Genomic DNA, 16,780 nt, shown 5'->3' with positions numbered 1-16,780 from the left:
CTTGAACAGCGCAGCCCTCATTAACAGACTGGAGTCCTAGAGGACTTGGCCCACAGAGCTTTATTGGAGAGATCCACACAAAGGCTGTCCACTCACTTCCATAATTTCTTGATGGACATGTTTTTCTCACTGTCCTTCTGCATGACCTAGGGGTGGGAGAGAGAATGAACGTTATGAACACACACATGCCCTAGCCCACTGCCCCAGAGCCACCACTGGCAAAGGCACAAAGATGGAGGCCTATACCTTGGCTACTGCCATCTCAAAGTCCTCCTGAGTGACATGGACTCGCCGTTCTCGCAGGGCATACATGCCAGCTTCTGTGCACACGCCCTGAACAGGAAAAGGAAATTGAGGCCCCACTGCTGTGCCCCTCATCTGTGGCCCTTGAGCCCAGAGCTTCCTGCCTCTGCCCTGTTTTCGGTGGGTACTCCAATTACCTTCACTTCAGCCCCTGATGCTCCTGGCATGAGCTCAGCAATTTTTCTGAGGTTGATCCCCCGGGTCAGGTTCATCTTCCGAGAATGAATCTTCAAAATGTCCAGCCGGGCCTGGAGATGGCAAGGAAAGGCCTGAGCCCCACACCCCACCGCCACAGCCAGAGCTACTTTGCACAGTGCCCATCACAAACCTCCTCATTGGGGGGTGGGAATTCAATTTTTCTGTCAATGCGCCCTGGGCGAAGCAGTGCCGAGTCCAGGATATCAATCCTATTAGTAGCCATGATAACCTGAGCAGAGAAAGCAAGTGGGGATCAGCTAAAGCTCTTCCTCAGTCTGCGTGGCACCCAGGCCTTCCCTGGGCCCATCCCGAGGATGGTACCACCTTACCTTGATGTTCTTGGTGGCCTCAAAGCCGTCAAGCTGGTTGAGCAACTCCAGCATTGTGCGCTGCACTTCACTGTCCCCTCCAGAACCCCCCTCCAGCCGCGAGGAGCCGATGGAGTCGATTTCGTCCATGAAGATGATAGACGGAGCATGTTCCCGTGCCATGACAAACAGCTCCCTCACCATTCTTGCCCCTGTGTGGAGGCCGAGCTGGTGTTAGGGAGCTTATTAGCTTATTAGCTCCCTAACCCCCTACCTCTTGCTTCTCACATTGCTAGCCATGGTTACCTTCCCCTATGAATTTCTGTACCAATTCAGAGCCAGAGACACGAATAAAGGTACAGTCCGTATGATGAGCCACAGCCCGGGCCAACAGTGTCTTCCCAGTGCCTGGAGGTCCATACAGCAGCACTCCCTACAGGGGAACAGCAGGACTCAGGGCAGAAAGCTACACCCCTCATTTCATTCAGTGAACATTTACCGAGTGCTGGGTCCCTTGCTAGATGTTAGGGATACAAAAAAAAAAAATGAACATCAAGGTCCCTTCTATCCAAACCACCTCACCGCCCTAGGAACACTTCCCCGGCCACTCTTTTCAGGGGCAGGGCCAGCCCAAGCAAGATGCAGCCTAGCCCGGTGCCTCCCCAACCCCTGCAGTAGGGCTGGCTGAGGCAGGAGGAGTAAGTACAGCTTGGCTCTCTCAGAGAAGTCCTGCTCCTCACCTTGGGCTGAGCAATGCCCAGTGCTTCGAAGAGTTCAGGATGCTTAACAGGCAGCTCGATCACTTCTTTGATCTCCTTGATCTGTTTGTCCAGTCCACCAATCATCTCATAAGTTGAATCTGGTACTTTCTCCACCATCATCAGTGACACTAACGGGTCTACCTTGTTGGGCAGGATCTTGTGCAGGGTGTAGCTGTCATTCCTTAGAGCCACCCGGCAATTGGGTGTCACCTGGGTGAAGGGGGCGAGTTTCAGAAGTGGTACAATAAGAGCTGACCCTACCACCACCACCACCACCTCACCTGCTACACTCACATCATTGATGTCAATGTTTTTGTCCACATCTACAACAAATTTGCCTTCAGGATGTACCTAAAGAAACAAGGGCTCATGACCTTCCTTGACCACCAAATCACTAATCCTACCCAGGAAGACCTAGGTCTTCCCTGGAATTGTGGGATTCCCAGAATCCCACAATACCTTGACAGAACACAGAACCCTGTCTCCAGAGGCTACACACAAAGGGGTGGGAATGCAGTGGAGACCGAGCTGGTCCCTGGGGTCATGCTGCTTTTACCTTGACCAACACTTTCTTCTTATCCATGGCCCGGACTACTTCCCCCACATAGGAGCCCTGCTCCTGCAGCAGCTGTAGCTCCTCCCGCAATAGGCGAACTAGATGGCAAACAGACACGGTGGTCACCTAGCTACTCCTTTGGAGTCTCCAGGACCCAATTCTACATGCATGAGCTAAGCATCACTCTTATTAAAGGAAGGCCAAAGGTCAAAATTCATGTCTTTAAGGAGGCTACAATGGGGCTCAGGAAAAAGAGATGCATGTGAAACTACTAGATGATGACAGGGAGAAAACAGTAAGCACTGCTGTGAAGACACAGTGCAGGGAAGTTAGGACAGACCTCAAGACAAACTGCTCACATGTGGCTTCCCATCTTTCTCCACTCACCTTTAGCATTTAGTTCATTCCTCTGTGCCTGCAGCCTCCGGAGGTTTTGGCTCTTATCATTCACAATCAACTGTGGCGGACAAGAGACAAATTCCATTACTCAAGGGCAGGAGATAGGAGGAGGTAGGATCTTGGCCAAGACCTCACAGGTCTGAATGAGCTGAGGGAAGGGCACAGGGCACCTGCGTGTTGTTTCAGATTCTCCAGTATGATCCTAATGACCCTGCCCTGTCCTCCAAGAGTCCCTCTGGAGCTTACAGCAGCCATCAAAGAAGGCTGCTTGTCTAATACTGGTCCAGGAATAACAGAATCTAATGGAGAAAAGTTACAGCTGGCTCATGTAACACCAAATGTCTTGCAGGAAGGCAACATCACCTGGTGGAAAGATTGTTAGGTGAGAAGCCCGAGTTCTAGCCCAGCCGCTGTCAATCGAAAGCAAGGTAAAGCTAAGACAATCTATTTTTAAAAATCTAGATCTGTTACCAAACGGCACATGGGTATAGCATCAGCTACCCTGCTTCTTTTCAAGACTACTGAGGTGAATAAAAACACACGAAAAGGCATTCAAAAGTGGTAAACTAAACATAATACCTGCAAATGCACTTGGAATTCAGAATTGTCCTTTGTGGCTTCCCCCATTTAATTTATATTACAGTTGACACTTGAACAATGCAGGGGGTTAGGGTGAAATTGAAAATCCATGGACCTGTCCAAAGTTAAACTACTAACAGCCTACTGTAACACTGTAACGTAACACTGTAACATTAACAGCCTACTGTTTATGTTGTCGGTAAGGCTTACTGCTGGAAGCCATACCTTATTACTGAGAGCCATACCTTACTGCTGGAAGCCTTACTGGTAACACAAACATTTGATTAACAACATAAACGGTCCTTTTTCTACGGTTTAGCGCTTTAAGCTTGGGCTCCGGGTTGCCCAATTCCTTTCATTCAGTCTCTATGGAATTAGCATTGTCCAGATGCCTCAATGATGCCCTTCCTCACATTCTCACTTCACCCTCACCCAACCTCTTGGTGATAAATTTCAACTCCTGAGCTTATGTTTCCCTTTTATAAGAATCCTTTTCATTCGGGCTTCCTCCAAAAGGGTTGACCTTTGGCTAGAGGTACTTTTACTATTAAGATTTGACTCTTGAAGATGTGTAACAAACTGTGAACACTACGACCCTCAAAGAGGTGGGACTGGAAGAGAACAAGGGATTGCTTACTTCTGATACACACACCCTACTAGCTAAGAAACAAACAAGAAAGGAGAAGCAGCAGCTTCTTCCACTGCACTCCCAGTGGAATTAGATGGATTGTAGAAGTCCGTTTCCATCCCCCATCATCCCCCTTCCTAGCTCCCTCTGGAGTCCGTCCTCACCTGGAGTTCTTCAATCTTGGACAGATAATATTGGCGGAGTCCGCTGCCTGCCTTCCCCTCCTCCAGCTCCATCTGAAGACACAGAGTGAGTCTTAAACGACAGGTTAAACATCCGAGGAGGTAAAGCCACTTGCAGGGCACTTTGAATAAGGCTTGACACCAGGTAGGTTTGCGTAGTAAAAAAAGTTTGGACTTCGGAGGTTCAGGATCTGGGTTCTAATCCCTCCCTCCCTTGGAACCCTCCATTTTCCCACGACTAAAATAAAAGAATGGGAATGCCGCCTACCTCATACGACTTTTAGGAGGACCGAGAGGCGATATGATATACACGGGAGCGCTTTGCACTGCGTGAAGTGCTCTACAAGCCCGAGGTGTCATTACTGACGACGGAGCCAGCGGAACGGAGCCGAAGGACTGGCGTCCCGTCTCCTGCGACCCGTGGGCCGGCCATTCCCGCGCCCATCGCTCCCCTCACTCACTCCGCTTCTACCGCGTCTTCCTCTCCCCAGCCTTGCCCTGACTCACCGAGGGCGGCGCTGACACAGCAGATCCGGTCTCAGGCGGCGTCCAGCCTGGACTGGTCCAGCCACCTCCGACCCACCCGACGCTCCTGCCCCGGCCCGCTCTCCACTCAGATCACTCTCGCTCCGCACCCAGCCCCGTAACCTGCCGGGCCGCCACTGCACCCGCCATACCTGCTCTGGCCCGTCAAGCGCCATCTTCTCTCTTCAGCAGAGACCGCCGGCATCCGAGCCGTTTTGGCGCGCAGGCGCAGAAGCGGAGGCTTGGGACCTGAAGAGCAGGCAGAGAAGAATTCCGGGTCAATGGGCGGGGTGTGAGGCGAGACCACACTAAGGGGACCATGATGGGAGGGGCGGCTACTCGAGTTCAGGGGCTTTGGAAGGGGATGAGGAAGGAGTAGAACTAGTCAGTATTGCCTCATTGAAACTCTGTTTATAGTTCTTGTAATATGCCTTCCTAGTCTCAACTTTCAACTTACAAAACCCGAGGACAGAGTATCAAGAACAATCTATGGCCACACTCAAAATGGCGGAAAACCTCGAGCCAGGGACGCAGTGGACGCAAGCGGAAGCGGAAGTACGTTAGCTGCATGCCTGTGCGGTTCCAAGTGTGGAGAAAGCGGTGCTGGGTCTAGGTAGTGTGCGGAGAGGGGCGCGAGGTGGAATTGCTGCGGAAAGTGGGAAACTGGAAGTGGAATCTGGTGCTCAAGAAAGAGACGTTCCCAACTTCTACTTTCTCCCCAGATTGAGCGATACTCCCCCATTCCGCCATGGGCAAGAAGGGCAAAGTTGGCAAGAGCCGACGAGACAAGTTTTATCACTTGGCGAAGGAGACGGGTGAGTCCGGATTCGCTCAGTCTGCGAGCGAGCGAGCGATCTCTGCCCGGTTCGCCTGCTCTTTCCGACCATTATGTACCTCTGCCGCAGAAGGGGTGGTCGGTTGCGAGGCCAGAGAAATCCTACTAGTGAAGCCGTTTGCGCACTTGGTTGTTTTGTCCAGGTTACCGTTCCCGATCTGCTTTCAAGCTGATCCAGCTCAATCGCCGCTTTCAGTTCCTGCAGAAAGCCCGAGCCTTGCTGGACCTGTGTGCTGCGCCAGGGGGATGGTTCGTAACACTCGCCACAGGTTGCTCCTGGTGGCCGCTTTCTGGGTTCTGAGCTGGGATGGCTTTCAGTTTCATTGCGGGAGGGGAGCCCGAATCCCGGTCCTCTTGGGGGCCGTTTCCTTTCTTGATTGCAGAGAAAGGGCTTGGAATACGTGCCTATGACATGCTTTGGCCAGTGCACGTAACACCAGGGATGAGAGGCCAGTTGCCAAGAGGGGGAAAAGGATGGCTCTAGGTTTTTAAATTTCTATTCCTTTTATAGGCTGCAGGTAGCTGCCAAGTTTATGCCTGTATCCAGCCTTATTGTGGGTGAGTAACGGACAGCTCTTCTTGGTGTTTTAAGGGGTGGGTATATAAGGTACTTTGTCCTGTATTTCTCTCCTCCCTGCTTGAGGCAACTCTTTAGAATACTCTGACCTGATTTCTTCCAGGAGTGGACCTGGTTCCAATCAAGCCTCTCCCCAATGTGGTGACTCTCCAGGAGGACATCACAACAGAACGTTGTAGGCAGGTAATAGGAGTCTCTCTCTTCCTTCCCCCTTTATACGGAAACATCTACATCCCTGAAATCATCTAAAGGCAAGTTTTTCCTATTTACCATGCTTTGAGCACGTTCTTGCCTGACATCTGTACGACAAGACCTATGACATTCATAGTGTCCACTCCAGCCTTTATTTAGTCAGGGATAAAGGTGTTTTGAATTTAGAGAAGGGCAGAGATCTTTAGTGAAGTCTTCTCCTGTGAACTCAGTGTCAGACTGTAATCTCCATGAAGGTAGAGACATACTGTTTTTGTTTACTATTGTATGTCCTGTGCCTGGTACAGCATTTGGCCCATGATGGGCACTCAGCAATTGACTAGATGGACAAATGGCTGAACCAGGGCCATTCCTGTGTTTCTGTTTCCATAGTTCCTTTTCTTCTCTTTAGGCCCTGAGGAAGGAGCTGAAGACCTGGAAGGTTGATGTTGTGCTCAATGATGGGGCCCCCAACGTTGGGGCTAGCTGGGTCCATGATGCTTACTCACAAGGTACAGGGAGTGTGGTGCTTGGAGATCAGGTGATGGTGGAGGTGGGCGCATGCCCTCCTGGGCTGCAGAGTGCCTCAACTAATTGTCTCTCTCCTACAGCCCATTTGACACTGATGGCTCTACGTTTGGCTTGTGACTTTTTGGCCCGTGGTGGCTGCTTCATCACAAAGGTTTTCCGTTCTCGTGACTATCAGCCTCTGCTATGGATCTTTCAGCAGCTGTTCCGCCGTGTCCAGGCCACCAAGCCCCAAGCCTCTCGCCATGAATCTGCAGAGATCTTTGTAGTCTGCCAAGGTGGGCATCATTTCCTTTCTCTTGATCCAGCCTCCCAACTCCCAAAACACACTTTTTAATATATCCTGTCATTTTTAGGATTCCTGGCCCCTGACAAGGTTGACAGTAAATTCTTCGACCCCAAATTTGCCTTCAAGGAGGTTGAAGTTCAGGCTAAGACCGTTACTGAATTGGTGACTAAGAAGAAGCCAAAGGTGTGTTTTGGGGAATGGGGTCACCCTTGGGTCCTGGAACTTTAGGGAGGTTGGGCCTGGTGGGTCCTACAGGTACCCTAGAAGGGACTGCCCAACCTTCTCTCTTTTCCTCCCTAAGGCTGAAGGCTATGCTGAGGGCGACCTCACTCTCTATCACCGTACCTCCGTCACTGACTTCCTTCGAGCTGCCAACCCTGTTGACTTCCTCTCCAAGGCCAGCGAAGTGAGTCTCCAGCCTTGAGGGACATGAGGTAGCCCCAGAAACATGGCCTGAGAATCTCCCCTGACACCTTTCCCCCCTCCCAAACAGATCATGGTAGATGATGAAGAGTTGGCACAGCATCCAGCTACCACTGAGGACATACGGGTGTGCTGTCAGGACATCAGAGTGTTGGGGCGCAAGGAGCTCAGGTATGCAGTGGGGTGGGCATGGGGGCCAGGAGCCCTGGAGGCAGGGAAAGGCCATGATGTTGGATCCCTGGGAAGAGGATATTGCTGTGCTAAAGGTTTGGGGTGGGGGCCTGAGCCTTTTGATTTATGTAGCCGAAGCCCGAAAGGTGGGTAGTGAGCCTAAAACAGAAGGGGGCAGGGACAGAGGGAGATGGCAAGATCAGTAATAGTATCTCTGGGGTAGGTCGCTACTAAACTGGAGAACAAAACTTCGGCGATATGTGGCCAAGAAGCTGAAAGAACAAGCAAAGGCACTGGACATCAGGTGAGGAGAGAACCCAGCGAGGCAGCTGTGGACCAGGTGTCCAGGGGAAGTCTGGGAAAATAACCCAACTCCTGGGACTGTTTTGCCAGCCTCAGCTCTGGAGAGGAAGATGAAGGTGATGAGGAGGACTCAACAGCTGGAACCACAAAGCAGCCCTCTAAGGAGGAGGAGGAGGAGGAGGAACAACTGAACCAGACCCTGGCAGAAATGAAGGCCCAGGAGGTGGCGGAATTGAAGAGGTGAGAGGAGCTGGGGTAGAGCTTGGAGTTCCCCAACATAAGGACTGTGTGAAGATGGGAGAAGAAAATGCAAGGCATGGATAGAAACTCTTTGGAGCTGGGCCGGTTTTACTCCCTCAATCCACCCCCTCAGGAAGAAAAAGAAGCTGTTGCGTGAGCAGAGAAAGCAGCGGGAGCGTGTGGAGCTGAAGATGGATCTGCCTGGGGTTTCCATTGCAGATGAGGGGGAGACTGGCATGTTCTCCTTGCGCACCATCCGGGGTCACCAGGTGAGGCAGCATTGGGGGTGCAGGTTTAGGAGACAGAAGGATCTGTTTGGGTGTTTGGAGGTGGGGGGTGTTGAATGTCTTTTTAAGTTGCTGAACAATAGGCTGTGGTTGCTGTCTTTACCACAGGGTGCCTTGGTGAGTATAAGGCCACAAAGAAACATAAACCAAAAAGGATGAAGTTAGGTAGATAGATGAGTGTGATAGATTTATTCTTTTTTTTTTTTGAGACGGAGTCTTGCTCTGTCGCCCAGGCTGGAGTGCAGTGGCACGATCTCGGCTCACTGCAAGCTCCGCCTTCCAGGTTCACACCATTCTGCCTCAGCCTCCCGAGTAGCTGGGACTACAGGCGCCTGCCACCACACCTGGCTAATTTTTTGTATTTTTAGTAGAGACGGGGTTTCACCGTGTTAGCCAGGATGGTCTCGATCTCCTGACCTCGTGATCCACCTGCCTCGGCCTCCCAAAGTGCTGGGATTACAGGCGTGAGCCACTGCTCCCGGCCGATAGATTTATTCTTGAAGAACTAGAACATCAGAAAAGAACTTAGGTTATAGTAGATGCTGCCAGGTTACTTGAGTTACAAGCACAGATGAATAGAGGATCTCCCTCAGAGGGGAGCAGCATTCTTTAGTTCATTGAGACCAAGTGAGCACTCGCATTAGGCTACTTCCACTGAATACTGAAGAACATGTTTTTCCCGACAAAATCAGGGTCACAAACAAAATGAACTTTTGTGGCTTATGTGTGGGAGTGTCATAATCAGGTCATCTTTGTTGTACAGGAGGGCAGTAGAGCATGGTGACCCTAGAGCAGACACAGGCTCAGGTTTCCTTCCCAGCTCTACCACCTGGAGCTGTGTGAAGTGACTGAGCTGACTACCACTTATCCTTACTGCCTCAGTTTCCTCATCTATAAAACAATAATAGAACCTACCTACTAGAGTTTTTGGTGAGGAATACAAAAAGATAGGTGTAATCCATCATATGTGATAAACACTCAAGAAATAGTAGTTGGAGTTTTTCCTTTGAGACAAGATCTTGTTTTGTCACCCAGGCTGGAGTTCAGTGGTGCCATCATGACTCACTGCAGCCTCAAACTCCTGGCATCAAGCAATCCTCCTGCCTCAGCCTCCCAAAGTGCTGAGATTACAGGTGTGAGCCACCATACCCAGCCTAGTATCTTTGCCATGAGGAAAATAAAAGGTTCTGACAATTGGTTTAAGTGGAACAGTTTTGTTGGATGTATGTTGGCTGGGCCCCTTTCATTCAGTGGAAACAAATTGTGTAGACTGTATTCTCAGGAGGTGATTGAGATGCTGTCTGAGAATAATTTTTAAAGGAAAACCAGTGTTGTAGAATATGTTAAGATTTGGTGCTATATGGGCTGTAGGGTACCTTCCTTAAGACCTATTTGTGATACCACTGAAACAAGACAGCTGAGTGGGATAGATCAGTAACCCAGCCTAGAACGGGATGTTGTAAACAGGCCGTTCACTACCCTGGATCTGAGCTTTTCCATCTGTGAAAGGATAATGGATTTGCCAGTGTTCTTCCTAGTGTTGCTGAGCGTAGACTGAGGTGAGGGACACAGAAAAAACAAAACAAAACAGTATGTTTCCTTTTAAATAGTTTACCTTTGTTTCTATTACACTTCAGTTATTAGAGGAAGTAACACAAGGGGATATGAGTGCAGCAGACACATTTCTGTCCGATCTGCCGAGGGATGATATCTATGTGTCAGATGTTGAGGACGACGGTGATGACACATCTCTGGATAGTGACCTGGATCCAGAGGAGCTGGCAGGAGTCAGGGGACATCAGGGTCTAAGGGACCAAAAGCGGTAAGGGGCATGTGTGTGTGTCAAAGGGAATGCTGCCACTCTGAGGGAGTGTTAGGGTGGCAGTAGGGGAGCAAGGGCTCCAGGCAATCTGGGTCTCTGAGCCCCCTACTCTCCTTGGGTCTACAGTGTGCAACTTACTGAAGTGGAAGATGATAAAGAAGAGGAGGAGGAGAATCCACTGCTGGTACCACTAGAGGAAAAGGCAGTACTGCAGGAAGAACAAGCCAACCTGTGGTTCTCAAAGGTAAGGAGAGGCTGGGGGCAAGACTGCGGGGAGATGAGTCTTCCTTGGGAGAAGGGCAGCTGATGTTCTCCCATCACAGGGCAGCTTTGCTGAGATCAAGGACGATGCCGATGAGGCCCTGGAGATCAGTCAGGCCCAGCTGTTATTTGAGAGCCAGCGGAAGGGACAGCAGCAGCAGCCGCCACAAACACCGTCTTCCTGTTTGAAGACTGAGATAATGTCTCCCCTGTACCAAGATGAAGCCCCTAAGGGAACAGAGGCTTCTTCGGGGACAGAAGCTGCCACTGGCCTTGAAGGGGAAGAAAAGGATGGCGTCTCAGACAGTGATAGCAGTAGTAGCAGTGAGGAAGAGGAGAGGTGAGTGGTTGCAGCTGAGAGAAGGGATGGAAAGGAAGCAGTGGCTTGAACCATTTCTCTAAATTGGGGGTTCTCAATCTTGCTGCAGATGGGGAGGGTTAAAAATACTGTACTGACGATCCTGATTCAACTGGTCTGGGGTACAGCCTGCATGGCAGGATTTTTGCAAATTCTGTGGGAGTGCGGTGTGAGTAGTACAGAGTGGTGGAATCACTCAAGAGTCCTCCCCTCTTCACAGCTGGGAACCCCTCCGTGGTAAGAAGCGAAGCCGTGGGCCTAAGTCAGATGATGATGGCTTTGAGATAGTGCCTATTGAGGACCCAGGTGAGAGCTCTGTATGCAGTGGAATGAGAAAAGACTACTGGAAGTCTCAGTATTGGGAATTGAGCTTTGACCTTTCTCCTTCCCTCTCTAGCAAAACATCGGATACTGGACCCCGAAGGCCTTGCTCTAGGTGCTGTTATTGCCTCTTCCAAAAAGGCCAAGAGAGACCTCATAGATAACTCCTTCAACCGGTAAAGGGGCCAGAAACTCATCAAGAGTGACCCAGGGTCTGGTGGGTAAATGGGTAATTTTTTTTTTGAGATGGGAGTCTCGTTCTGTTGCCCAGGCTGGAGTGCAATGGTGCAATCTTGGCTCACTACAGCCTCCGTCTTCCAGGTTCAAGCGATTCTCCTGCCTCAGCCTTCTGAGTAGCTGGGATTACAGGTGCCAACCACCACGCCCAGCTAATTTTTGTATTTTTAGTAGAGACGGGATTTCGCCATGTTGGCCAGGCTGGTCTCAACCTCCTGTCCTCAGATGATCTGCCCGCCTCAGCCTCCCAAAGTGCAGGGTTTACAGGTGTGAGCCACCATGCCCGGTCTGGTAATTTCTTTAGAAAGCCTGGAATGTTGGATATTGGACAGATGTCCTTTCCACTCAGGTACACATTTAATGAGGATGAGGGGGAGCTTCCGGAGTGGTTTGTGCAAGAGGAAAAGCAGCACCGGATACGACAGTTGCCTATTGGTAAGAAGGAGGTGGAGCATTACCGGAAACGCTGGCGGGAAATCAATGCACGTCCCATCAAGAAGGTGGCTGAGGCTAAGGCTAGAAAGAAAAGGAGGGTAAGTGATGGGGCCCCCAGAGATTGGGTGGGGTGGGGGGGATGGGGTCACCTGACAGGTTCCTTCGCAGATGCTGAAGAGGTTGGAGCAGACCAGGAAGAAGGCAGAAGCCGTGGTGAACACAGTGGACATCTCAGAACGAGAGAAAGTGGCACAGCTGCGAAGGTAATGGGAAGACAACACAAAGGTACACAGGGCTAAAAGTGCAGCAGAAAGCAAGCCTCTAACCTCTTCTCTTCCCCCTGTAGTCTCTACAAGAAGGCCAGGCTTGGCAAGGAGAAACGCCATGTCACCTATGTTGTAGCCAAAAAAGGTGTGGGCCGCAAAGTGCGCCGGCCAGCTGGAGTCAGAGGTCATTTCAAGGTGGTGGACTCAAGGATGAGGAAGGACCAAAGAGCACAGCAACGTAAGGAACGAAAGAAAAAACACAAACGGAAGTAAGCAGAGCTGCCAGGCTCCCAGGAGAGCGTGGGGACTAGGAGGAAGGGTGTGGTGTGGCTCAGTCTGGCCCCCTTGATTACCAGCCTAGCCCCTGCTCACATCACAGCTGTCTGAAGAACAGTGAGGTGGAGTGCCTAGAACTCCCGTGGTGGTCCTGAGCAGAGAGGAGCATGTCCTCCTGCCTGCCTGAATAAGGTATCCCATGAAAGCACTGCTGAACTGTGTTGACAGACCCATGACCCTCTTTTTAAGCCATTAAAGGGAAGTTTGGTGTTGGAGCGATATTCAATGTAGTCAGTCTACACCTGGACGTGTGGGCCACTTAAGCCCTCCCCCATCCTATTCCTGAATAAAACCAGGATAATGGAAGAGTTGTCTTTTCTGACAGTTTTAATAAGCACTTCCCTACATCTAAGTATGCATGCCGTGTGTGGCACTATTCTAAGTCCCAGCTTAATATGTACCAACTCATAGACAGAAATGACAAAACGATCCACAGGTCCCAGTAGTAAAACATTTACTAGAGAGCAAGCAGAAAGGAATGCACATCTTAAAGAAACCTTCACAAAGTCACAAAAGTCAAAGTTTGTATATTTTCCTTTTATAAACAAGATAAACAAAAATCATCAAAATGATTTCAGCAAAAGACTTTTCTATCATTGGGGCAAGTTAAAAAAAAATACAATGAAATAGAAGACACTTTAAAAGCCGTTGTTGGGTTTTTTGTTTAATTTTAAATTTAGCAATACCATCTCAAAGCTGGAGCAATCCTGGAACAGTTACCAGGATCACCTTTTCCCTTCAATCCTTGTGGCTTCTGGGAATCTTCAGAGCCTGGGTCTGAAAGGTGTTTCCTACATGTCTCAGCGCTGGAGGCAAACCTGGCTGGGGACCTGAGCATCAACTCCCATTTAGAATCAGACATCTCCCTTCCCCGCAAATGTCTACAACTACCAGATTGCTCCCCAACAGTTAGCTCAATGGACTTGAGTTTGCAGAAGCCAATTCCTAAAATGGGGACTGCCTGGCCATAGAACTAAGAAAAAGAAGTCGATTTATAGATGTTTATAAGGTGACACCTTAGTAAAAAATATAAGCTACGTATAATATAAACCTAGAGTGAGTTTTGTGCCCTAAAAGGCCCTTTATCCCAAGATAACCTCAACTTACCCTCATGACAACTCACCTAGAGCCAAAAGCAGCTTCCCAGCTCTCACTGCTTCCAAGGACCAAAACAGCTTCCCAAGAAAACATCCGAAAATTCCTTCTGATGGAGGGGTAATGTCTCCAAGCTCCAGCTCTCCACTAAGGGCAGGGGGTCCTTACACTTTGGACCCCAACCCAGCCCTGAGACACCTAGTTACCAAAATCTTTCTAAAAATTAAGGACAACTGATTTCACGCTTTAGCACATCCCCTCTAACTGTCCCATCGACTTTTCTTGCGTTTAGGCGGCTCTGGGACAGCAAAGCCGTCAGCTGTCTTATCTGTCTTGCTGTCCACCTTGTCCATCTTGCTGCTGTCCACTTTGGGTTCCATCTTGGGCTCCATCTTGCTCTCACGACTACAAGCTTCTTTCCTGCTTTCCCCATTCCGACCGTCATTTGCACCCCGGTTCTCCCCATGCCGGCCTGCGCTTCCTCCATGTCTGTTCTCCCCGTGCCGATGGCCATCAGTATGACGGCTGCTGCTTTCTGGATGGCGGTATCCATCTCCATGGCGACCACCATCTCCATGACGTGGACTATCGCTATGCCGATTGCCAGTCTCTCCATGACTGTGACGGCTGCTGCCCCGGTTCTCAGTATATCTCTCTCTTTTCCCGTTGCTGCCCCCAGTCCCTTCTCGGCTGTTATTCCCTGAAGCTGTGTTGTTGACTCCCTGGGCTCCGGCAGATGGGTAGGTCACAGGGGCACCGCTGATGTTGCCAGTATTGCCAAAGCCTGGGATGCCCTTGGTGGCACTGGTGACAGGGCTGTCAGGACTGTTATGGCCCTGTTGTGCTGAGTTAGTTGGAACAGAATTCAAGCTCCCTGCACTAGTCCACCCACTTGCCCCAGCAGCAGAGCTTCCAGCCTTCTGATTACTTAAACTGGCTGCAACAAAGTGACTCTTGTACTGTGACTGAAAGAGAAAGAGACATCAGGAGTAGGTAAGATAGCAAGTTCAAGAAACCTGAATATACAACTTGGCAAATGATGAAGTTTACAGAAACTATGCTATCTTGGCACTGTGAGTTTAGTGTCCTGATGGCCCCACAGTATGGTCCCTTTTGTTCTTGTGCTATAAAGGAAAACTTGTGGATCTCTGTGGAGAGATGGACCCCCAGTGTTCTGAAATGTACTTTTATAGCCTGATTGGCTAGAATAAAGCATCTATGTATTTAGCACATGTATCTGCATTCAAAACCAAAAAGTTCTGAAAACTTCAAAAAAATTTTCACACTGAAATTTAAGTTTGACAGCAAAACCTGCCTTGAACTCATTCTATCGATTCACCTTAGTGTGACTATCATTAAATTTTGCTTCAGAATTGAGTTGGAGGTGGGCAACACTGCAGGCTGCTAGGAAGGGAGGGAACACACACCCTGCTGCAGGACAACAATCCCAGGCCCTGAGTGTGACTCAAAGTAGACCAGCACAAGGGGTTCTGTAGATCAACTTGCATCTCCAAGTAAGCTACTGTTAGGTTTATATTCAAAATCCAAGCAGCGTGAAGACCCTAAATCTAGCATCAAGCCTAGGAGCCCAGCTACAACCAGGAAAACTAAGCCCCTCTGTCACTGCCCAAGAGTTACTGCTGAAAGTGCTTTTAATGAAATGCTTATTTCAGACCTGGAAAGCTGCTTTCATTGCCGTTAGTCGATCTCCCATAGCTCCTGTGGAAGGCTTGTAGGCCTCATAATTGCTCATTACATTGTTATTTCCTCGGTCCTAAAAAAATAAACACATCTATGATGATGAAAAAATAAGCAGGAAAGCTCACTGCCATAGACTAGGCCTCATTATAATGAAAAACCTTGAAGTGCGAGCTACAAAGGAACTGGGTACTCTTAGAAAGCTACTTCTGCTTTGTGAGAAAAGACACAGTGACAATCATTTAAAAATGCTTATGCCCTCAACCCAGACATTCTATTTCTGGGAATTAACCCTATTAAACAGAAATGCAATCAGATTATGCCCAAAGTTGATCATGTATTTACATAAAAACTTCCAATTAATTAAGTAAAAATTACGTTAAAGATGAAAAGGCCCTGAATAGCATATTGTGTGACTGCTCAGGCCCTGAATCAAGACCATGAAGGGTCTGAATTTCGGCTTGAACACTTGTCAGTGTAACCTTAGGTGCCTCAGTGTTGTTGTCCGTACTAACTTCCATTCAGTTGTTTTGAAGATTAACTGAGCTAAAATATCTGATTGCTTGGAATGGTCCTGGCACATATAAAGTGCTCAATAAATATTAGCTATTATGCATAATCATCATTATTATAATGTGAGACTAGAGTATGTAATTATCAAAGATGCCAAGTTTAACTCTAATGCTCCAGAAAAGTATACTGGCAGCTTTCTTCCCTGGTTTGGAATCAAAGTGACAGAAAGCAGGTAGTTTAGAAAGGCCACCAAAAGGGTACATTCGTTACCTGGTTTGTGAGAAAAACTAGCTCCCGACTTGGAAATTCCTGATCCATTCCTGAGTTTAATGACAAGATATGGCTAGACTTTACAGTGACCCTTTGGCAACATTTGCCTAGCAGCAGGCTTTAGGCCAGTGTTGAAGGGCTTGTGAAACCAGACTGCTGGGCCCCAACTCCAGAGTTTCTGATTCACAAGGTCTGGGGTTGGGGATGAGTTTGCATGTGCTGCTGGTCCAGGGACCAGTGTGAGATCACTGCCAATCTAGAATAATTTCCTGAGCAAGCCTAGTCAACCAAGTACACAAAGATGCTTCTTCAATAGAAAGTTACCATAAGAATGAGCATGGCATTGACTCAAATGAGATTAAATGCAAATTCCCTTCTAGACAGGGTTTTAAACTCACTGAGGCTTTCTTGGGTAGATGAGAATATTCCTAATGACTTTCAGAACATGAGACCAACTCTAAAGGCACTACTGTAGTAGTCTAGACTCACCATGTTCTCAGAGCCCAGGCCAGGCCGCTCCCTATAGCCTAGGCCTCCTCCACCAATGTTCAGCTTTTTTCCTTTCCCTCCTTTGAATCGAGATTTCCGAAACCAGGCATTCTGCATTGAACAAAATTCAAGGTTAAGTCAAGGGAGGGAGAAAAGACCAGAGGAAGAGAACAAGGACAAAGAGGAAATTAAGTGGGAAGGGAGAACTTTTGCTTAATTTTCAGCCAGCACATTTATGCTAAGGGAGGAATTTTCACAGGAACCACAGATTGGTTTCTCTTTGGCAGCATAATCCACCAAATTTGAAAAGTGGCTGAGATCCTTATCTAAGGCTTCCTATAGTGCTCCCTCCCTCAAGGCTCTCCTGGAAGGGAAGTTGTTCAGATAAGCTTCAAACC

The 16,780-nt window shown here is 49.0% G+C and overlaps 3 protein-coding genes across 7 annotated transcripts in view; 1 reads left to right on the top strand and 2 right to left on the bottom strand.

Annotated features, from left to right (window-relative positions):
- Positions 1 to 42: 42 nt before the first annotated feature.
- PSMC5 (proteasome 26S subunit, ATPase 5) lies at positions 43 to 4,688 on the bottom strand. Of its 2 annotated transcripts, none has more exons than XM_055258629.2 (12): positions 4,592 to 4,688; positions 3,897 to 3,968; positions 2,514 to 2,583; positions 2,127 to 2,224; positions 1,865 to 1,921; positions 1,550 to 1,780; positions 1,116 to 1,242; positions 831 to 1,021; positions 632 to 730; positions 441 to 551; positions 247 to 333; positions 43 to 146 (listed from the first exon to the last, which is right to left on the bottom strand). In XM_055258629.2, exons 1-12 carry the CDS (start codon positions 4,613 to 4,615, stop codon positions 93 to 95), a joined length of 1,221 nt encoding a protein of 406 aa, XP_055114604.1. In that variant the 5' UTR covers positions 4,616 to 4,688; the 3' UTR covers positions 43 to 92. The 2 variants fall into 2 exon arrangements, with proteins under 2 accessions (XP_055114604.1, XP_055114605.1); XM_055258630.2 differs by lacking the exon at positions 4,592 to 4,688 and adding an exon at positions 4,183 to 4,432.
- Positions 4,687 to 12,623, top strand: FTSJ3 (FtsJ RNA 2'-O-methyltransferase 3). Its single transcript, XM_055258622.2, has 21 exons — positions 4,687 to 5,052; positions 5,162 to 5,254; positions 5,418 to 5,523; positions 5,786 to 5,832; positions 5,955 to 6,034; positions 6,453 to 6,552; positions 6,652 to 6,846; positions 6,925 to 7,040; positions 7,159 to 7,263; positions 7,351 to 7,451; positions 7,675 to 7,755; positions 7,845 to 7,994; positions 8,128 to 8,263; positions 9,919 to 10,103; positions 10,230 to 10,347; positions 10,427 to 10,704; positions 10,943 to 11,028; positions 11,120 to 11,219; positions 11,630 to 11,813; positions 11,884 to 11,978; positions 12,062 to 12,623. Exons 2-21 carry the CDS (start codon positions 5,188 to 5,190, stop codon positions 12,252 to 12,254), a joined length of 2,523 nt encoding a protein of 840 aa, XP_055114597.1. The 5' UTR covers positions 4,687 to 5,052; positions 5,162 to 5,187; the 3' UTR covers positions 12,255 to 12,623.
- Positions 12,624 to 12,754: 131 nt separating this feature from the next.
- DDX42 (DEAD-box helicase 42) overlaps positions 12,755 to 16,780 on the bottom strand; it is a 45,993-nt gene continuing 41,967 nt past the window's right edge. For all 4 annotated transcript variants that reach the window (XM_063628299.1, XM_055258619.2, XM_055258617.2 and 1 more), the window contains 3 exons: positions 16,383 to 16,493; positions 15,088 to 15,186; positions 12,755 to 14,377 (listed from right to left, as the gene is read on the bottom strand). In XM_063628299.1, the coding sequence (XP_063484369.1) occupies positions 13,673 to 14,377; positions 15,088 to 15,186; positions 16,383 to 16,493 (915 nt within the window). In that variant the 3' untranslated portion in view covers positions 12,755 to 13,672. The remainder of the gene's footprint in view (positions 14,378 to 15,087; positions 15,187 to 16,382; positions 16,494 to 16,780) is intronic.

The sequence above is a fragment of the Symphalangus syndactylus genome, chromosome 20 (assembly GCF_028878055.3).
Source record: "Symphalangus syndactylus isolate Jambi chromosome 20, NHGRI_mSymSyn1-v2.1_pri, whole genome shotgun sequence".
Classification (NCBI taxonomy): domain Eukaryota; kingdom Metazoa; phylum Chordata; class Mammalia; order Primates; family Hylobatidae; genus Symphalangus; species Symphalangus syndactylus.
This window is presented reverse-complemented; position numbering and strand designations above follow the sequence as displayed.

What these genes read in the sequence shown, in the direction of transcription:
- PSMC5 (XM_055258629.2), bottom strand. Translation starts at nt 4,615, where the DNA reads ATGGCGCTTGACGGGCCAGAGCAG. An exon ending in AGAAGAAAGTGTTGGTCAAG is followed by an intron (nt 1,922 to 2,126) that starts GTAAAAGCAGCA and finishes TTGTTTCTTTAG; the next exon opens with GTACATCCTGAAGGCAAATT. An exon ending in AAAACATTGACATCAATGAT is followed by an intron (nt 1,781 to 1,864) that starts GTGAGTGTAGCA and finishes CCCTTCACCCAG; the next exon opens with GTGACACCCAATTGCCGGGT.
- FTSJ3 (XM_055258622.2), top strand. Translation starts at nt 5,188, where the DNA reads ATGGGCAAGAAGGGCAAAGTTGGCAAGAGCCGACGAGACAAGTTTTAT. An exon ending in TGTATCCAGCCTTATTGTGG is followed by an intron (nt 5,833 to 5,954) that starts GTGAGTAACGGA and finishes GATTTCTTCCAG; the next exon opens with GAGTGGACCTGGTTCCAATC. An exon ending in TTGGGGCGCAAGGAGCTCAG is followed by an intron (nt 7,452 to 7,674) that starts GTATGCAGTGGG and finishes TCTCTGGGGTAG; the next exon opens with GTCGCTACTAAACTGGAGAA.